At 55.9% G+C, this 17,754-nt stretch overlaps 1 protein-coding gene across 1 annotated transcript in view; it reads right to left on the bottom strand.

The window, feature by feature from the left end:
* TET3 (tet methylcytosine dioxygenase 3) overlaps positions 1-16,842 on the bottom strand; it is a 99,935-nt gene extending 83,093 nt beyond the window's left edge. The window contains exons 1-3 of the mRNA XM_037064856.1: positions 16,624-16,842; positions 15,070-15,777; positions 1,082-1,138 (exon numbers count right to left, since the gene is read on the bottom strand). Of these exons, the coding sequence (XP_036920751.1) occupies positions 1,082-1,138; positions 15,070-15,372 (360 nt within the window). The 5' untranslated portion in view covers positions 15,373-15,777; positions 16,624-16,842. The remainder of the gene's footprint in view (positions 1-1,081; positions 1,139-15,069; positions 15,778-16,623) is intronic.
* Positions 16,843-17,754: the final 912 nt, after the last annotated feature.

Below are 17,754 nucleotides of genomic sequence, written 5' to 3'. Positions count from 1 at the left end.
CTGAGGTGGGGCTAGAATGGGCTCCCTCCCTCCTAAAATAAGTCCCATCTGGTCCTGCCCCTGCTCACCTGTCCCCACCCTTCCCCAGCCTCTCTGCTTGGAACTAGACAGACAGCCACATGAAGCTGCCTCCAGCTCTGTCTTCTCTGCCCAGGGTCAGCAGAGGATACTGCTGAGTAATCCCAAAATCACTGAGGGTCCCCAGCCCTGACGATTCGGGCAAAGCCCATGGAAGCCTACTGATCCTGGTCCTTGTCAGCCTGGGAGAACTATCTGTGTTTCCTAGTAAAGATTGACACCCCACCAGACCCTGCCCTATCCCCAGTACCCCAGGCCTGACCTTCCGGCAGCCGCCTGGAGAAGCAGCCCAGTGCCCCTTCCCAGCTTCCCACTCACCTGGTAACATTCCCTTCCTGGTTCCCCAGACACCAAGCCACAGAGTAACAGCAGTCGCCTGCCAAATTCTCAGTCATGATGTTGCATCAGCCCCCACCCTACCCAAAATATCCTCACCCCACCACCCCCTCTCCCCTCCAGCCATCTCCATGGTGACAACACCATGACTAATGACACCCTATCAGCTTCAGACTCAGGAGCGCAATTCACCCTCCCCTCTACCCCCCCCCCCCCACCAACACACACACCCAGGGAGTTCTGCAGATTGGATGCAAACCAACAGTGCTAGGGACATTCTCGAGAGATTTCCAGGGGCAAGGGTGGGAAGTGGGTTACATGTCTTAAAAACGCGCGCGCGCGCACACACACACACACACACACACTTCAGCAAATCCAGTCCCAACTGCACCCAAACCATCCAGCTGAGAAAGCAAAAAGAATCCAAACAAAACCCACACAGGCCTGAGAATTCATTGGCCGCCCACACCCCCGCCACCCCTCCCCCTCAGCTGCTGCTACACACAGTGGGAGATTAAGGGATCACCCGAGGAGACCCTTTATTTTTATCCAATCCAGTCAGACACTTCACCCCCACGGCGCTCGCGCTCAGGCGCGCGAGCTCGCTCTCTCTCTCTCTCTCCCCCCCCACATCTCCCTTTGAGAGACACACACACACACAAGGTACCTTGACAGCAGCCCCTTGTCCCCACGGCGGGGCTCCTTCACAAGCCTTTATTTCCACCTGCAAAAGAAGCCAGAGAAACTGATGAGCCAGACTGACAGCAGGAGAGACCCGAAGTCCTTCTGCTGCACCCCCAGCACCGCTGCAGGGGAAGCGGGAGGATGGGAGGGAGGGAGCCCTCCTCGGAAAGAAAGGACAGCGGGGACCATCTTCCTGCCTCCAGCTGCCGCACAGACGCGCGGTGAAGAGGCTCATTCGCCTTCCAGTGTGTTTTTATTTTCATTTCTCCTTTTTCCACCCTCCCAAAATCCAGAAGGCCATTGCCCCTCCTCCTGCGTCCGGGCTGGCCTGTCCCTCCCTGCCCTGCGCGCTCTACCTCGGCCGGCCTCCTCTGGTGCATGGGCCGGCGGGCCTCCCATTATCCCCGCCGGAGCGCACGGAGGGAGGCACTGCAGAGGAGGCGGCGGCCAGCTGCCGGCTTGGCTCCCCTCCCTGCCGCCGGCGAGGCTGGTGTGCAAGGGGCGGCGCGCTCACCAGCCAATCCCCGAGGCCGGCCGGGCGGGGGGCAGGGCGGCCGGAGGCTGGACCTGCCCAGGCGGGAGGCGGGGGCGCAGCTGAGGGTGCCTCGGGCCGCGCGTCGGCTGCGCCGCTGCGGCCCAGGCCCACTGCCGGCCCCAGCCAGGCGGGGGATCCCAGGGCACCCCGTCTCCTCCTAGTAGAGGACCCAGAAGATAATACCAGTGGCATCCTCTGCATTTCTAGGGTGAAATGACAGGCTATGCCCGGGGTCCAGCAGCCTCTGGTGGGATTTCCCCTCCCACGGCTGTCTAACCCCAGGACACCAGCCTCACCGGCTGCCAGTGCTAGGACAACAGCCTGAAGAGCAACAACCCCTGCAATCTTCAAAGAAAAAAAATAAAGCCTTGGCTATAGGAACCTTTCTTTACCCCATTTTGCAGATGAAGAAACAAGGCAAGCCAAGTGAAGTAACTTACCCGAGGTGACAGAGCCAGAAAACAGCAGATCTGGGACTCCAAGCCAGGTCTGTCTGGCTCTGAAGACCAGGTTTTTAACCATATGCAGCCCTACTCTCCCTCCCTCCAGCTCCCACCTCAGAAAATAGACTTCCTGAAGCCCACACTGCCTACTGCTCAAAGCCTCACCCAGCCAGCCTGCCCCCACTCCCCGCCCTGCACGAGCAACACCCACACCTCACCCAGGAACAACTCATCCCTGCCTGAATACACCCCCACCCCCACCCCCTTCAGGACGCTTTTTCCTAGAAGGGCCACAGGAGCCCCCACTCCCAACAAACATCCAGGCTTCCCATCCCTGGGAAAGGCTGATATGGGAAGGTGGGGTCCAGATCCCAAGGGCTCTGGCCTCCAGTTGCCAGACTCTGAGCCTCTGAAAGCTGTACCACCCAGGATGGTGAGGGGCAGGAAAACAGAGTGGGGTGAGGAAGGCCCTGGACTCCACTCCTGGGTTCAATTCCTGGCATAGGTACAGCCTGCTCTACCCCATCCCCTCCTCTGTGGTGAGCACCCAGAGCCTCCGCATCCCAGGAAGGGGACGTCACAGACTCTGGTCCTCACATATCTGGTTGTGTTCCTGGCTCCTCCACAACCTGGCTGCAGGGCTCTGGTGGTGGCACCTTGGGCTCACTCTGCTCATCTGTAAAATGAAACCACAAAGAGCAGTGACCTCATACACAGATGTGAAGGTTCCGTGGAGAAATGCTGCACATCCCCTGCAGTGTGGGTACTGCTGGCTACCACTGCTCCCAGTTTCTGGGGGAAGTCATTCTGTGCTGCTTCTCGTCTCACAGATGAAGAACTGAGACCAGAGAAGTGACTCAGAGCTAGTCAGGATGTGCGACAGCCTGCGCCAGTGATGTGTCCCACACAACAGCTGTTCCACCCCGGGGTCCCAAAGGGCTAGTCATCTGGGATAAGCTGCCTCAGGAGAGACAGTGAAGCTGGCCTCTGGTGAGGAGGTTCCAGAAGGCACAGGGCCTACGCCTTCATCACCCCTGGGGACAAAGGGCAGAGCCGCTAAGCTCCTCTCCAGGACAGGTGACAGGCACAGCAAGGAACAGTGTCCCGAGGAATGGCTCAAGATGGAAAAAATGGGCTTCTGCACCCCTTAGCTCTTACCTCTGCCAGGCCAAGTGAAGTTCCTCATTTATCCTGGTCCCAAAACCCTGGCCCGACCCACCCACCCAGCACACAGTCCACCGCCGCTGGAACAGAGCAGCTAACACCACTTGGACAGTACAATTAATACTGTTGCTGCTGCGGCCGCCACAGTTTATCAAGCCCCTGCTAGGCACCAGGCTCTGTGCCAACCATGTCAGTAGGAGCATCTCATTTGAATTACTCCACACACAACCTTGTCTCTTCTGGGGAAATGGACGTAGAGATAGAGGTTGATTATTTGCCCACATAGCACACAGCTGCGGAGGGGCAGGCTGGCTAGAATTCCAATCGGGGCTTCCTCCTCTCAGTTCTCTAAGCCCTGGGCAATGCAAAGGGGGGTGGGGTCACTGGAACTCAGCCACCCACCTTTAAGCGATGGGTCTGAGAACAGTATCGGAGTCTGTGAGCTACTGCTCCTTGCCTGGGCTCCCCAGTGCCCCCCTTCACGTGGTGCAAGGAGCAAGGCTTAATCAGAAAGTCACGCCCTCTGCCTCTCTCCAGCTCCTCTGGCCTCTATGAGCATCACCTACTTCTCCCAGGACCTTAGCGGGGCAGTGCAGGGCCTCTTCCAGACCACCAATCACAGCCAAGTTCAGTTATTTATTTACACAGCAGTCTTCCCCACGTGGGCGGGGGCCCTGTCTTCCCCAAGTTACTAGGCTCTGCACAGAGCTGGAATGTGCTGAGCTGAGTTTCTACGCAAGGAGGGAGGAGAGGCGGGGGTTGGGCAATACGGAGGCCACTCTCCTGGTCAGCTTTCTCTGAGGTCCCCAGGAATCAGCGGGACACCTCTTCTCCTGGGAGGGCAGGATCTGACACAGCTGACCTGGAGCCCAGTCGCAGCTTGTTCAGCTCAGCCCACATCTTCCTCACCAGCCCACGAGAGCCCTCCTGATGGGCTGCTTCCCCAGCCCCCACTGGTAACTCAGTCCTGCCTCAACCACAATTCCTGGCCCACCCCCTGCAGATACCCGAAGAGGAGCCCACAGTCCCCGAGGAGTCCACCTGCACCTGCCGCTGTCCCACCTGCCTTTTCTGAGGCACCTGGGACGCCAGGGCTCCAAGGAGTCACAAAGGCACTTGCTGGGGCCACACCCGACCCTGCCCCATCTCTATCTGCTCCTCTACCCTGGAGCTCCACAGTGACCACCAACCCAGAGGTACTTGGGACCTTTGTGTGGGGGGGGCCAAGGTGCCTACGCGCCTTCCACCATGACCTCCCAGCAGGAAGAATGGGGCCGCAGTCCTCACCACCAGGAGAGGTGAATAAATTCATTCACTCTCAAACACACAGAATACCCCAAGACTGAGTGAGGAGCTCCAGAACACAGGCACCCACAGGCCAGAGCCCAGACAGATTGGTCAAGACTAGGGAATGGGAACAATTCAGACACAGACCAAGCACTGACCCCATGTCAGGCCCCACATTTGGAGTAAAATGTACCACATCTTATTTCACCCTCAAAATAAACCAACATAGGAGTTATTCATGTCCATTCTACAGATGGAGAAACTAAGATACAGAGAGTTAAGCACCTTGCTCAAGGTCACACAGCTACTGAACAAGCAGGGTTCCTGCAGCCCCCTCACTCGTAACTACCCAGCCAGGGCTGCCCCGTGCAGCCCTGTGATTTCCATGTCGACCTACCTCTCCTGGAGTTGGCGGTGGGTAGACGGACTTCTCCTCCCTGGCCATGGCTATGTCCTGAACGAGGTCACTCCCCACAAAGCTTTATTTCAAAGCTCGGTTCAAGCCCACTTCCTCCAGGAAGCCTTCTCGAGTTACTACAGTCCTCTGCCAGCTGACAGCACTTCTAATATTTCTCACTTGACACTTGGTACTGCTATTTGTCTCTCTGGTGTCCTGCCTCTCCAAGCAGAACGGCCGGAGAGGTGCCTTTCCAAAGCCCCTGTGGGCTTCTGCCCAGCATTCCTACACCGAAGCCACTTGGAATCGAGTGTGGGGGAGTCTGCGACCTCCTTCCCTTCCTTCTTCATCACACAAAGGATCCTGCCAAAGAAACCCAACACCCCCTCCACCTTCAGAGCCTATGTTTGAAGTCCCTGGTGTCCACGCATCAATTTCCACCCAAGTAATTGCAGCCCATCACACACATCATCCCTTATATTTGAAACTCTTTGCGGTTGTCATGGGAACTGCCTTTGCCTTCATTCACTGATCAGGCCTCACAATTAGCTTCAGCAGCGGAAGTCTGTGTCAACAGCAATCTCAGGGAGGAGGAGGAGGAGGAGGCGACGGCGGCGTAGCAGCAATAGAAGAAAAGGTATTCCTCCTTAGAGATACAGCAGAACCAGACTGAACCCAGGCACCCAGCGATGTCCTTGGAAACAGAGTCTGAGCCAGCCAACCACTCGGCCTGCAAGCCTCGGTACCGACAGGCAGAATGCTCCCTGGCCCCACGGACTGACGGGCAGCAGGTGTGGCTCTGCCCGTACTCCCCATGGCCTCCGAGAGTCTTGTGAGGTCTTGCAACCTTTGAATCCCATTAGGGCCTCCCCACCTCACACTCAACTGCCTGGGACCACCAAATGTTCCAGAACTCAAGTAAGTAACAGGGGACCTTAAGAGGTAGGACGGGAATGCTGAGTGGTTTAGAAACCTGGGAGCAGCGTCTTGGAAAACTTCCTAGGGGAATTAACACAGAGGGTCTTACCTTCCATCTGAAGGATCCAGGAACATCTGCAGGCAGTCCCCTGAGCCTTGGGTTCTTTCACACCCCTGCCACCAGTGACTGGACATTCAAGCACTCGGGGAGCATCACCACACACCTCAGGCTCAGCGGAGATGCCTTCCTCCTTCTAGAAGTGCCTGTCTTCCTCCTTCACCCCCCCTCCACCCCACCACCGCATCCTTCACATATCGCTACACTGAAACTCTCAAAACATGCCCCTTCCCTTTCCCACTGGGCTCTCTCCCTCCCAAGATGACTAAAGGCTGGTCTCTGCCCTCGAGGCATCCCTCCCTGGTAGCCCTACCAGACTGCACTGTAATTATTTGTTTCCACGCTCATCTCCCTCCACAGACTGAGAGCTCATTAGGGACAGAATACATGCTGCCTCCTCCTTCCCCATAGCTCAGCCACAGCCCTGCACACAGCCAGTCCCAGGCAGGACTTGCTGAATGAGGCTGGGAAAGTAACTCACGGGTGTGCAAGTTAAAGCAGATGACGTCCTGCCCTGGGAAACTGGAGAAACGCCAGAGAGAGGAGCTGCCCTCCCCCGGCACATTCCAGGGGTACTGTGGGTCCTGGGACAGAGAAAACATTCCAGGAAGGTGTCTCTCCTCCCTGTCCTCTCAGCATGAGCTCTCCCTTTCCCGATGGCTCCTGTTCCTGCACAGAAACCCAGTCCAGACAGGACCCCACCTTCGCAGTGAAAGTCGGCCATCCCTCTCTCTTCCAGGGCTCCAGGGTCATTCCCAGCATCCACAAGGGAACTGGGACACTCAGAGCTTGTCCTTAAAGGGCACAGCAATCAATAAAAAGACAGGGGGAAAAAAACCAAGACAAGAGAGTCACCCAATGTCCTCCTCACGAGGAATGGTTTGGAAGTAGGACAGACTCTAGTGCAGTAGCTTGTCACCTGCCTTTGGCCCAGCATTTCCACACCCTTCCTGCAGCTTCCTGGCGGTCTGTGGGAGAAGTGGGACACTACCAGGCATGCGCAGGCTGGCTCTACCCAGCGTTACTTCCCCTCTACTTGGAGAATCTAGAAATTACTGCTTTGCCAGTCATGGGAGGTACATTAACCTGCCCACGAACTCCCTGGCTGGGTGCAGGAATGTGGGGCACAGTGGAGCTGAGACCTGTGCGAGTCCGAATGAGCAGGGCAGGCACGCAGCTTGTGCAGCCTGAGGCAAGCGGGCAACCCCCGAACCTATAGTCGCCCAGAGGCCAGCCCGTTGGCCTGCGCCAGGCCGTGGCTCCCCCCACCCCCCTGTGACGAGTGAAAACCTGAGTTATCAGATTTCTTATGAAAATCACAGGGGACCAGGCCACAGAGGGGCGTGAGACCTCCAGGTGTCCCTGCAGAAAAGCCCTGCAGACACTCGGGCAGAGGCCATCATCCCTCAAGAACTCCTCCCCAGAACAGCAGCCGGACTGCAGCAGGGCTCAAGGTAGGAGAGGAGGTCGCAGCCTGCGTGTCCTGCCTTGCTCCACAAGAGAGTGGCAGAGAAGTGACGGGGAGCTGATTGGGGAATTAGTGCCAGCGCCTGAGCCCCCTGATGTGGTCTTCCCACTCCGCTGGTCATCTCGCCGGATTCAAGAATACGAGGCCCAAGGCACAGACGTGACGACTGACTCCAAGAGGGTCTGTGCAGAGGTACCTTTGGGGCCAAAACAGGTCTACTTTCACCAGGGCCTCCGGTCAAGTCTGTGGGTGGGAGACGCCCCTTTCTGCTAGGGAGCTGTGGAGAGAGCCACACCCCACTTCTCACTATTCTTTCTCCACAGCAGATAATTAAACCATGGCCATGCCCACAAGGAGAAGCAGTGAGCGTCACTGTGGGTTGGAACCCAGGAAACCACTGTCCCTTTCCACACCCCTGACCACTTACCTTGGGGTGGGGACAGGAATCCTAACCCAAAATATCCCTCTGAGAGCAGTCACCCAGGACAGCTATTTCCCCAACCCAGAAACGTCATCTGCATGTTCAACTCACAAGCCACTACTGAGCACTTGAAAGGCAGCTAGTGCGACTCAGTTACTGAGTTTAAATTAATGTGAACTTATTTACTTATTTATTTTTTAGAGAGAGGGGAAAGGAGGGAGAAAGAAAGGGAGAGAAATATGATGTGAGAGAGAAACATTGATTGGTTGCCTCTCATATGCACCTGACTCAGGACCAAACCTGCAACCTAGGCATGTGCTCTGACCCAGAATAGGACTGGCCACCCTTCACTTTGCAGGACGACGCCCCACCCACAGAGCCACACTGGTCATGGCTTAATTAATTTGCATCCATATAGCCATACCTGGCTAGTGGCTACCATACTGGGCAGCTCAGGTAGAGCACGCCTGTGAAACCTGGAGAGGTCATGAATACTCAAGAATCTACTAAAAACCACAGGCCCTTTTCCCTGAGAAAAGCTACCCGACACAGCATTTGGCTGAAGTTTGCAGAAAGTTCACAGATTCCCTTCCAACCTAGGTCTGAGATCGGGTCTACATCTAAGATCGTCTAGAACCTGATAAAAACGTTATGGTCTAAGAGATGTTTCTTCTGCAATGTAGTTATCTGAGGACTATGAACATAGCCTTGATATTATACTCTACATAGTTTTAGCAAGAGATACCAAGGGTGGATGCCTCCGCCCTTTAGAGGATGTCCTCGTCACATCCCTGCCATTCAGCACCCCGCCTCTGCCCAGACACAGGAAACGCAGCACCGAGTATGGCTGGCTCTTCAGTTCTGGAACAGCTACAAACGTTTGACACTTCTTTTTTCTAGCAGGAGTTCAGTGTGCCTGCTTACAACTCCCAGCCACTAAGAAATGTCCTGCACACTCCTCTCCCTGACAGAACTGACTCTGTCCTCCACTCCAGGGGCACCTGCGTTCCTCCACCCAAGTCGAAGCCGAACAGGCCAGGCTCCTTCCACTGCCTCTCACGTGACCCCTCTGGCAGAAGTCCTCAACACAGGCTACCAACACTCCTTTTAGAGTTTCAGCTCTTCTCACCTGCTAGGAAGGCAGTGCTTGGCATTTATTCCTTCTCTTTTTTAAAGCAAGTATGTGACTTTGGACTTACCCTAATTAAAGTCCATCAGGTTTGGTTGGGCCCATTGTCCCACACTGCCCCAGTCTCCTTAACCCCTAATCTATATTCATCTAAATACCCACACCCTCCCCCACCACCTACCCACAGATCTGACACACCTACCCCTTACCTACATCTGATGAAGAAGGCACAACTGCTTTCAGCTGCATAGGCCTCCAGGCCCTTCCTTGGGTCTCGAGAATCTATGAACACACCCTTCCTCTTCCCAACCACCATCAGCTACTACTCCCCCAGGGGTCTCCAATGTCCTGAGGCAGGCAGACCCCTGAGCAACAGACATCTGACAGCCCTTTCCAGACTCTCTGCAGAGCACACACAGGTGCCTAGGGGGTTTACTGATGACTCACTAGACTAGCAGAAAATGGACTCCAGATGAGCAACAAACCTGGAATAAATCTCAAGAGGTTCTGGTCTCCTAGGTCTACAGGGTAAAGAAATGGGTTGGGCCACCCTCCTTAACCTTGTTGGTGACTGGAGTTCTTTTACCTGTTTATTAAGATTTATTTCTGTCCTCTTCTCCAAGGCCCCCTCCCTTCTTCCAGTCTCCAGCTCCTCAGATGCTCATGGACACACAGACCACCTAGCAGTCTGGTGAAAGTGGCCAATCTGGCTCACTAGGTCTAAGGTGGGGGCAAGTGATGTCATTGCTGCTGGTCCAATGATTAGCAAAGTAGGAGTACAGGCGTGAACCACTCAGGTGCCCCAAGACTCAGGTGCCCCAAGACTCAGGTAAGCACTTTGCAGAAGAGTCCAGAAGGTGCCCATCACCTCAGCTCTCCTGTGCATGAAAGGACTTCCACTCTAACTACACAGCAGATACACCTGGGAGCCCTAGCCCCTATGGGTCTGCCCCAGACCAATTAAATCAATGTGGGGGGCGGGACCCAGGTGAGCCCCAGGTGGAACCCTGGTCCATGTGGTTGATAAAAAGGTTAAACCAAATAAATAAATTGAAAAAAATAAAATAAATGCAGGTGAGGGGTGGTGGGGGGGAGATTGAAGGAGGAGGCCCTGACAGGATAGCTCAGCTGGTTAGAGCATCGTCCTGATATGCCAGGGAACATACAAGTCTCAACCAGTGAATGCATAAATAAGTGGAACAACAAACTGATATTTTGAATGAAAGAAAGAAAGAAAAAGAAAAAGACTGAACCAGGGCAATTGTACCAGTGTCATCTTTTCAGGATAATTTTAAATAAAAAACTGGCTCTCTGATCTGTCCAAGAAGCTGGCAGGAGATACCATCATTTATTTGCAGACATTAGTTTGACTGTGTTACTTTGCAAAGAATCACAGGGACCCCCAAAGCTCACCACCCGCCTTTCTAGAGCTTCACAAACCACCTTTTTAATAATCTGGTCTGGAACCACCAAAAATTGATGTTAAAGTAATAATTTTCAAAACCTCTTTGACAAACTGAACTTTTTGCCTGGCTCTGGTCTTTTGCCCCCTTCCAATCATAATAATTCATGAAGATGCCACCCCACACACGTCTGAAGGTGCTGGGTAGGGAGCGAATGACTCAGACCCCGGCAGACGGCTGGCTCTGCTTTCCTAGCCACGCACGCTTCAGTTCTTCCCCATTTACACCTAACACGACAGGGGCCGATGGCCACTACTCTCCTATGTCACTCACTGGTTATGCTCCCTGAAGTTGGAAGCCTACCCCTTCCTTCTCATTCTTGCTGGGAGTAATAAAAGGCTTTTGTTGTCTTGAGTATTTTCCACCAGCTCCAGCATATTCTGGTCACTGCAGTTCCTGACTCTCCTCTTACCCTTGTTCGGACCACTCGTGAAGCTGCCTTCAGCGTCACACACCCTTTTCCGCCCGAGGAACAGGCCACAGCCATGCCGCATGCAGCGGTTCAGCTCTCCCCCCTCCCCCACCGCCTTCCTCCTTAGGGCACCGTTCAGGACTGTTCCTTCAGCATTTCCTTTTTAAAGGGCAATCTTAGCCCTCCAGCTAACTTCCCTCTGAGAGCCTGTGGCCATGGGGTTAAAAACTTTCTTGAAAAACAATATGAAAAACAATTGCGTAAAGTCTATGGTAAACACCTCCCTTGCCCAGCCTGCCCTCTGGCCTCATCACCCTAAGATGGGGTCCCTTTCTCTAAAGTCTCATCGTTTCTACTTCACCCATCAACTCTCCCTTTGTTGGTTGAAAGAATCCCTCCTCAGAGCCTCTATCTTCAGGAAGACAGATCTAATGGCAGGTGAGGCAAGAATCTACCCGCTGTTCTAACATTGCTGAGCGATCCCTAATTCCAAGGGATCTTGTCTCAAAACTGACCCAGAGAGCTGTTTCAACCACTTGGCTGAGTGTCAGACAGTGTCTCACACACTATATATTGATTTCTTTCCCTTTTCACTGATCACGTTCTCAGTCATGCTTCCACTCTTGTGCAGATACACATCTTCCAGTGCAGCACCCCCCCCCCCGCCCCACACACACACAGAGTTGTTCTCCCACTCGATCAGGCATTCACTTTCCTTGTTCATGAGCAACTTCTCGGTCCCGCCCAGGACCAGACTGCTCCTTGTTCCTGCTGTCCAGCCTCCACCCTAGCAAAGAGGCTGGCAAACTCCTCCCTCCCTCTGCCTGGCCCCGCGATTCTGATATGAGCCTGTTCGGGAATGTCTTGAGATAAACATTTAATATGAATTGCATCTTTACAATTACAAGTCAGAAGCTCACTAATGTACAACTGTGTGTGCGTAAAAGATTAACTTTTTCCTAGACGTTTTAGGGATGTTCTGTCACCAATCACTGAGTACCTACTACGTGTCAGACGTTATGCATACTTGATCTCAATTTTCACAGCAGCCCTGCAGAAAAAAGGGTTACCACAGCCGACAAATGAGAAGACTGATACTCAGGAGAGTGGGCAGCACAGGGCTTCCTCTGGGTCGAGACCCCTGTGTCTCCACCACTGTCTCCACATCCACCAAATCAGACTTTTCTGATCAGCTGTCCTGTGCTACAGCCCACCCCTCAGGTAACAGAAATGTGGCAGCCACACCGCCTCGGGCATCAGTCCACGACCTACACGCTTCCTGAAACTAGGAAGGACGACTATGGTACAGGAATGAACCAACCCATTAGATGTGTTACTGCACTTCGGGACCCAGAGTGGTAGTCACTTGCCCCTGGTGGGAGGGCCACCCTGGGAGCTGTCTCTAGCATTAAAATGCTGAGGTCCCCTTGTGAGTAGAGGGGCTCCACAGCACCACCACCCACCCGCTCGCTCCACTGGGGAAAGAGGGAGGAGCAGGGAAGGAAGCTGGGAAACCCAAGATAATATTCAGCTGCTTACAGGATGATACAGAGCAGCTGTCAGCAGATAGCTCAGAGGAAGCCGGGGGGAGGCGCAGACAGGATGGAAGTAAGGAAGGGCACCCAGAAGAGGAAATACCAGGGAGCAAGGATGCAAGGAGATGCTCTGACTCCCAAGAGACTCCCGTGTCTTGTTCCACCTGAAGAGTCAGGGCCAAATTCTAAAGTTCTATTCCTAAGCCAAAATCAAAGAAAACACAGGTACCAGGAATGCATCTCCTCCTTTCCCAACTTCCCCAGTCCCGGGACTTGTTCCTCTGCTACCCAGCTGCTCAGACCGAATGGTTTAGGTCCCAGCAGTCGCCCGGCAAACGCTGACTCTGGAGCTCCTTCACGCGGGCAGAGCCTCCAGGCGCGACGGCTCTGCTAGAGGTGCATGCATTAAACGCACTGTGGCCCGGGTAGTGGTTCCCACGCCTTCAGCCTTCATGGACTGATAAAAAAGTTATGGAGACTGATACCAGTTACCCTTTCGTACTTTGTTAAGACTTCTTTAAAAAAAAAATCAACTTTCTATCAACATCTTCATTTCCTAACAGAAACCAATGTCACGCCAATAAGTTCAATTTTTAAAAAAGAGCACGTTTTACACATTAAGAAGTAAAAAGGAGCTATTATTAAAACAAAACCATCCTCTTTAAATCATAGAAAATTCAGTTTAAGAAAAAAGCTCAGTTCATTGTCTCCTTTCCATTATTTCTCCAGAAACTGAGAGACACTGTCATGGGCTACCACGTGGACCTTCTGCCCCGGGATCCCACAGGCCACCAGCTGCACTTTCCCTGACCCCAGGGGCCCAGAGGCGCAGCCGACCATGGCAGTGCATACATCTCTCAGCAGGGCTGCCTCCAAGCCTCAGCCAACCCAGATCACAGGTATCTTAACAACGACCACCCAGCAGCCGGGACGGCAGCTCACACACAAGGATGACAGGACCCTGGCCTTGCTCCAATCCCTTTCGCTCAGGTATTCCTCATCACTGCTGAAGAATAACTTAAACCTGGTTCACAAAGGCCACTGGTTCCAGGAACATCCAGCCTAGAAAGCTTAGCCCTCTACCCCTCAGGTTCAATTATGGGAGGAATGGAATGAGACAATGGGTGGAGAAGGGGGTGAACACTGGAAGGAAGGGAGCTAAAGAACCCAGCTTTACAAACTAGACTGGAGAGGTTCTCCGCACCCCAAATCACCGTATCTCACGCCCAGGAGGAAAACTCACCACTGATCCCACCCCCCTTTCAGCGATGACCCAGGAGGCACTGGCCCAGAGGGATGCCAACGGCCCCACAATGCCAGCAACAGAAAGGGCTGTACACGTCTCCCAAGCTGGGACAGGAGCTGCAAATGTGGTCCAGATGTCTGCTTTAACCAGAGATGGGGAAACAGGGCCTGAGTCTGCGATCCCCAGACCATGATATTCTATTTCCACTAGGAGTGGACAGGAGAAGGCGAGAGGGGGCAGATACATCACAACACCACCCAATTTCTTCCACCCAACACTTGCGTGGTTCTACCTAGCTACAGGACTGCAGTCCCACCAAGCTCATGGCACTGCTCTGTACCCAGCCATCAGGAAAACCCCCGCCAAGTCCATCGAAGCCACAGGTACCCTGGTCCTCAGAAGCAGAATGGCAAACAGCTGGAAAGGGCTTCAAAGACCATCAAGCACAACCCCACCCTTTCTCCAGAGAGAAGACAGGCCCAGAGAGAGGACCAGTTTTCTAATCCCCTGGGCAAATCGGTGGCAGAGTCGCGGAATCCCACAGACAGCGCAGGCCTCCGTCTCTGTCCAGCATCAACTCCACTGCCTGGAGCGACCTCAGCCGCTACACTGTGCCTCCCAAGCTGCTCAACTTTGCTCGTCCCTACTTCTGCCAACTCTCCGCTGTTGCGGCTCCCACGGCTGCCACCAACCTCGTGGAAGGGAAGGATGGCCAATGTGGGGTCAGTGCCTCTTCCCTTCCCTCCTCTGATCTCAACTCCTCCTTCCCTCCCTCTACCCCGCTACTCCAAATACAGGGAGTGCTCCTCCCTGAGGTGACAGTGTCTCAAAAACACATCATTCATTCATTCAATTAGTATCTGAGTGCCTCTGACACAAAGGACTAAGCTAGGTCCTGAAACACAGAGAAACAGTCTCGACTTCAAGAAACACTTATAGATGAACCCAAATCCTGGGTTTCTCATTAAATTCCCAAGCAGTTTCAGCTGGCCCTCCTGCTGTCTGAGAAAAAACGATGGCACCAAGAAAAGGTTTACGGAAAGAAATATCCCACTCCACCAAGGGCAGCATAAAAGCACCCCAGATTTTTCTTTCTAAACTCCATCAGCCTGCATCCCTTACCTGACACCATCAATCACTTCCCCACATCACCCAAGCATTGGTGGGACCTTGAAATACATGAGGCCTCCAGCAAGACACGGAACTTGTAGAGATAAAGCTGGATATCACCGTCCAGTCCTCTGAGTCTTGGTTCCTCTATTATGTAAAGTATTAGCCCAGCAAAGGAGCCCAAGGCAGCTTCCAATGACACTAACACTCCAAGTTGGACCAAGAGGCTCTGAATGCCTGGGTGGGCTTAACTGTCTTACCAAGACCCCTGGGAATAGAGCACCCTCAAGAAAGGGACAGGGTAGCCAAGCACCAGCCAGCTTACCTCCTTGAGAAGTCCCACTTTCTTCTTCAGCACCTCGCACTTGCGCAGTTTGCAGATTTGGTGCGTGCGGCGGTTGGTACAACTGGTGCATGCCCCACAGTTCTCCAGCCGCCGGCAGGGCTCACAAGTACCACACCGTTTTCGTTTCTTTCGCCCATCTCCACCCCCTCGGAATTGAGGTTCACTCCCAGGCATCGGGAGCCCAGACTCCTGGAAGGCCCCTACCATTACCTGGCCCTGAGGGAAGTCATAAAGGCCTGGCAGATCCGGCTGGACAGCCAGGGGCACCTGAAACTGGCTCATGACACTACCAGAAGTGGGGGCATAGGTGCCAGGGCTGAGCCACAGTCTAGCTTCCTGCCTGCTACAAAGGCCACCGACAGGTCCTTCTTTCCTAAAACAGTCAAAAGTCTACAAAGTGAAGGCAAACAGCTCCAGTCTCTGGGGTGGGCGCCTCTTCACCTCCTCTGCAGCAGTCTGATAGGGCTCAGCTGGGGGCCACACTCCCGCTTGCTGGGGCCCAGGGCCTGGGGGAGGACAGCAGCAGCAGTACCCAGAGAAGGGATCATCTTGACCGGGTGGGCTCTTCACCCTCACCCACCCGGGACCCAGGCATGAGGTGAGCAGGTGTGTGACGGGGACAGAGCAGGGTGAGGGGTTTCTCCTGATATTTCTCCTCCCGGGTCAGGATGATGAAGGCTCCGCTGCCTGAAAGAGACAGAAAGGGGAAGCACATCACTCAGGGCTCAGGGACAACTTTCACGTGTTAACCTCTTCCTGCTGCTGGGAAGAGAGAAAATGGGGGAAGAGAATGGGCTTGCTCAGTGAAGTTCTGCTCAGAACCCCTTGGCAGGGCACAATAGCACCCACTCCCTGCCTGAGGGAGGAGGCTGAGGGCCCAATGGGTTATTAAGAGAACGTCGACAAGGAACTGAAGAAGGTGGTCAAGGTGATATAAAAAAGCTGCCCTCTGTCCCAACCCCCCATGGGCCTGGAAGAGTTTCAACCTAATTCCCACACACACCCCTCACTGAAGGTCGGTGGGGCCTCCCCAATGGAGCAGAGCTTTCAAAATAAAGTTTGATGAGAGCTGCACTCGGCGGGGCTGCCCGGGCGCCCCCGACAAGGGAACAGCCCAGAGGCGGGGGTCGCGCCTAGGGTAGCCCTCGCTGGCTTCCCTGCCGCGCCCCCCACGCCCGCCCGCGAGCCAGGCAGGGGAGGACGGCCCGCTCAGCCAAGGGGGCGCAGAGAGGGGGGCGCAAGGAGGGGGGCGCGCTCCAGCTCGGCCCGGGCCGCGCGCGCGCCGCCGCTCTGGCTCCTTTGTTCTGGGGCCTTGGCCGCTCGGCTCCGGCGGCTCCGCGGCCCCCGCCCCGCCGCCCCCGCCCGGCTCCGCTACTCTGTGACCCGTGGCACTCCCGCCCCGTCCCCCGAAACAAAGTAGCGGCCCCCCCATGGCCGGCCCCCGGGCCGTCCCCTCCCCCGGGGCTGGGCCCCTCACGCCTCCCCGCCGCCCCTCCCCCACCCCGGAGCCGGAAAGGCACCGACTGCACCGACCTGCCCGCCGCCTCCGGGGCGGAGCGCACAAAGGGGCAAAGTTTCCCGGCCCGCGCTGCTGCCACCACCGTCGCGGCCGCCGCCGCCGCCTGGGGCACCCGCCTCCTGGAGCTCCTGGCCCAGCCAAGCTCAGCGCGCGGAGCCCCCCGCCCAGGCCGAAGAGGGGACGGCTCAGGAGGAAGGAAGAGGCAGCGGCGGCCGCGGCGGCAGCAGCAGCAGCAATGAAGGCGTCCGCGGGACTCCCCGCCCCCCGCGCGCCGCGGCACGTGCTCGCCCGGGGACTCCCCCGCCCGGGAGGGCGCGCACGTGCGGCCCCGCGGAGCCCCGCCGGCCTCGCCGCAGCCCCCTCAGCTGGGCCTGGGGCTGCTGGAAGGAGGGAGTTCCCGTGGAGGGGGAGGGGATGGAACGGGCTACCCACCAGCGGGTGGGGGCAGGGTCCCCTACCGCTGAGCCTTTGCACCTGCAGAACCTCCCCACCCCCGAGGTCCGCCCTCCCTAGACCCGGCCGCCCCCGTGGGGTGGCTGCCCCCGCCCTCCGGTGCTTCTGCAGCCCCGGCGGGCAAGGCGGGCCGCACGGGGTGGGGCACTCGGACCTCCCAGCCTAGGCCCTCTCCGAGCCGGCCCGACATCCCCACTTCCTGCCACTCCCTGCGGGCCGGGGCGGTCTGGGACGACCCCGGCACCCTCGGGATCCCTGAGCTCCGGACCCGACTGACCCCCCGCCCCCGACTGCTGCTCGCTTATTTCGAGGCAGGACAATGGGGTACATCGCGCGTTTGCGTACCGAGTCAGCCTGGCCGGCAAAGAGGGGGTACTCGGGGACAGAGGGCGCGCGGGCGGGCTGTGGGGCACCTTCGCGGGGGTCACGGCCGAGCGCCTTGCCCAGGCGGACCCCAGGACCCTGCCATCGCGAGCCTACCCCGCGCGGCGCTCGGCTCTTTCGCGTCGAAAACAAAGACTAATCCGATACCCCCGCCCTGCCTCTCAGAGGAGGGGGAACGGGCGCGTCGCGGAGGGTAGCCGAGGAGGACAAGCGTTCTGGAGGGGCTCGGACAGCTTGGAGAGGACCATGGCGCAACCAAGCCCTGTAACCAGGCGCAGACACTTTCAAAAGTCACCCCGGGATATTTT

This window comes from Sturnira hondurensis, unplaced genomic scaffold (genome assembly GCF_014824575.4).
Source record: "Sturnira hondurensis isolate 20B ecotype Veracruz unplaced genomic scaffold, ASM1482457v3 Scaffold0015596, whole genome shotgun sequence".
Classification (NCBI taxonomy): domain Eukaryota; kingdom Metazoa; phylum Chordata; class Mammalia; order Chiroptera; family Phyllostomidae; genus Sturnira; species Sturnira hondurensis.
Note: the sequence above shows the minus strand (reverse complement) of the source record. Positions and strands in the feature narration are given on the sequence as shown.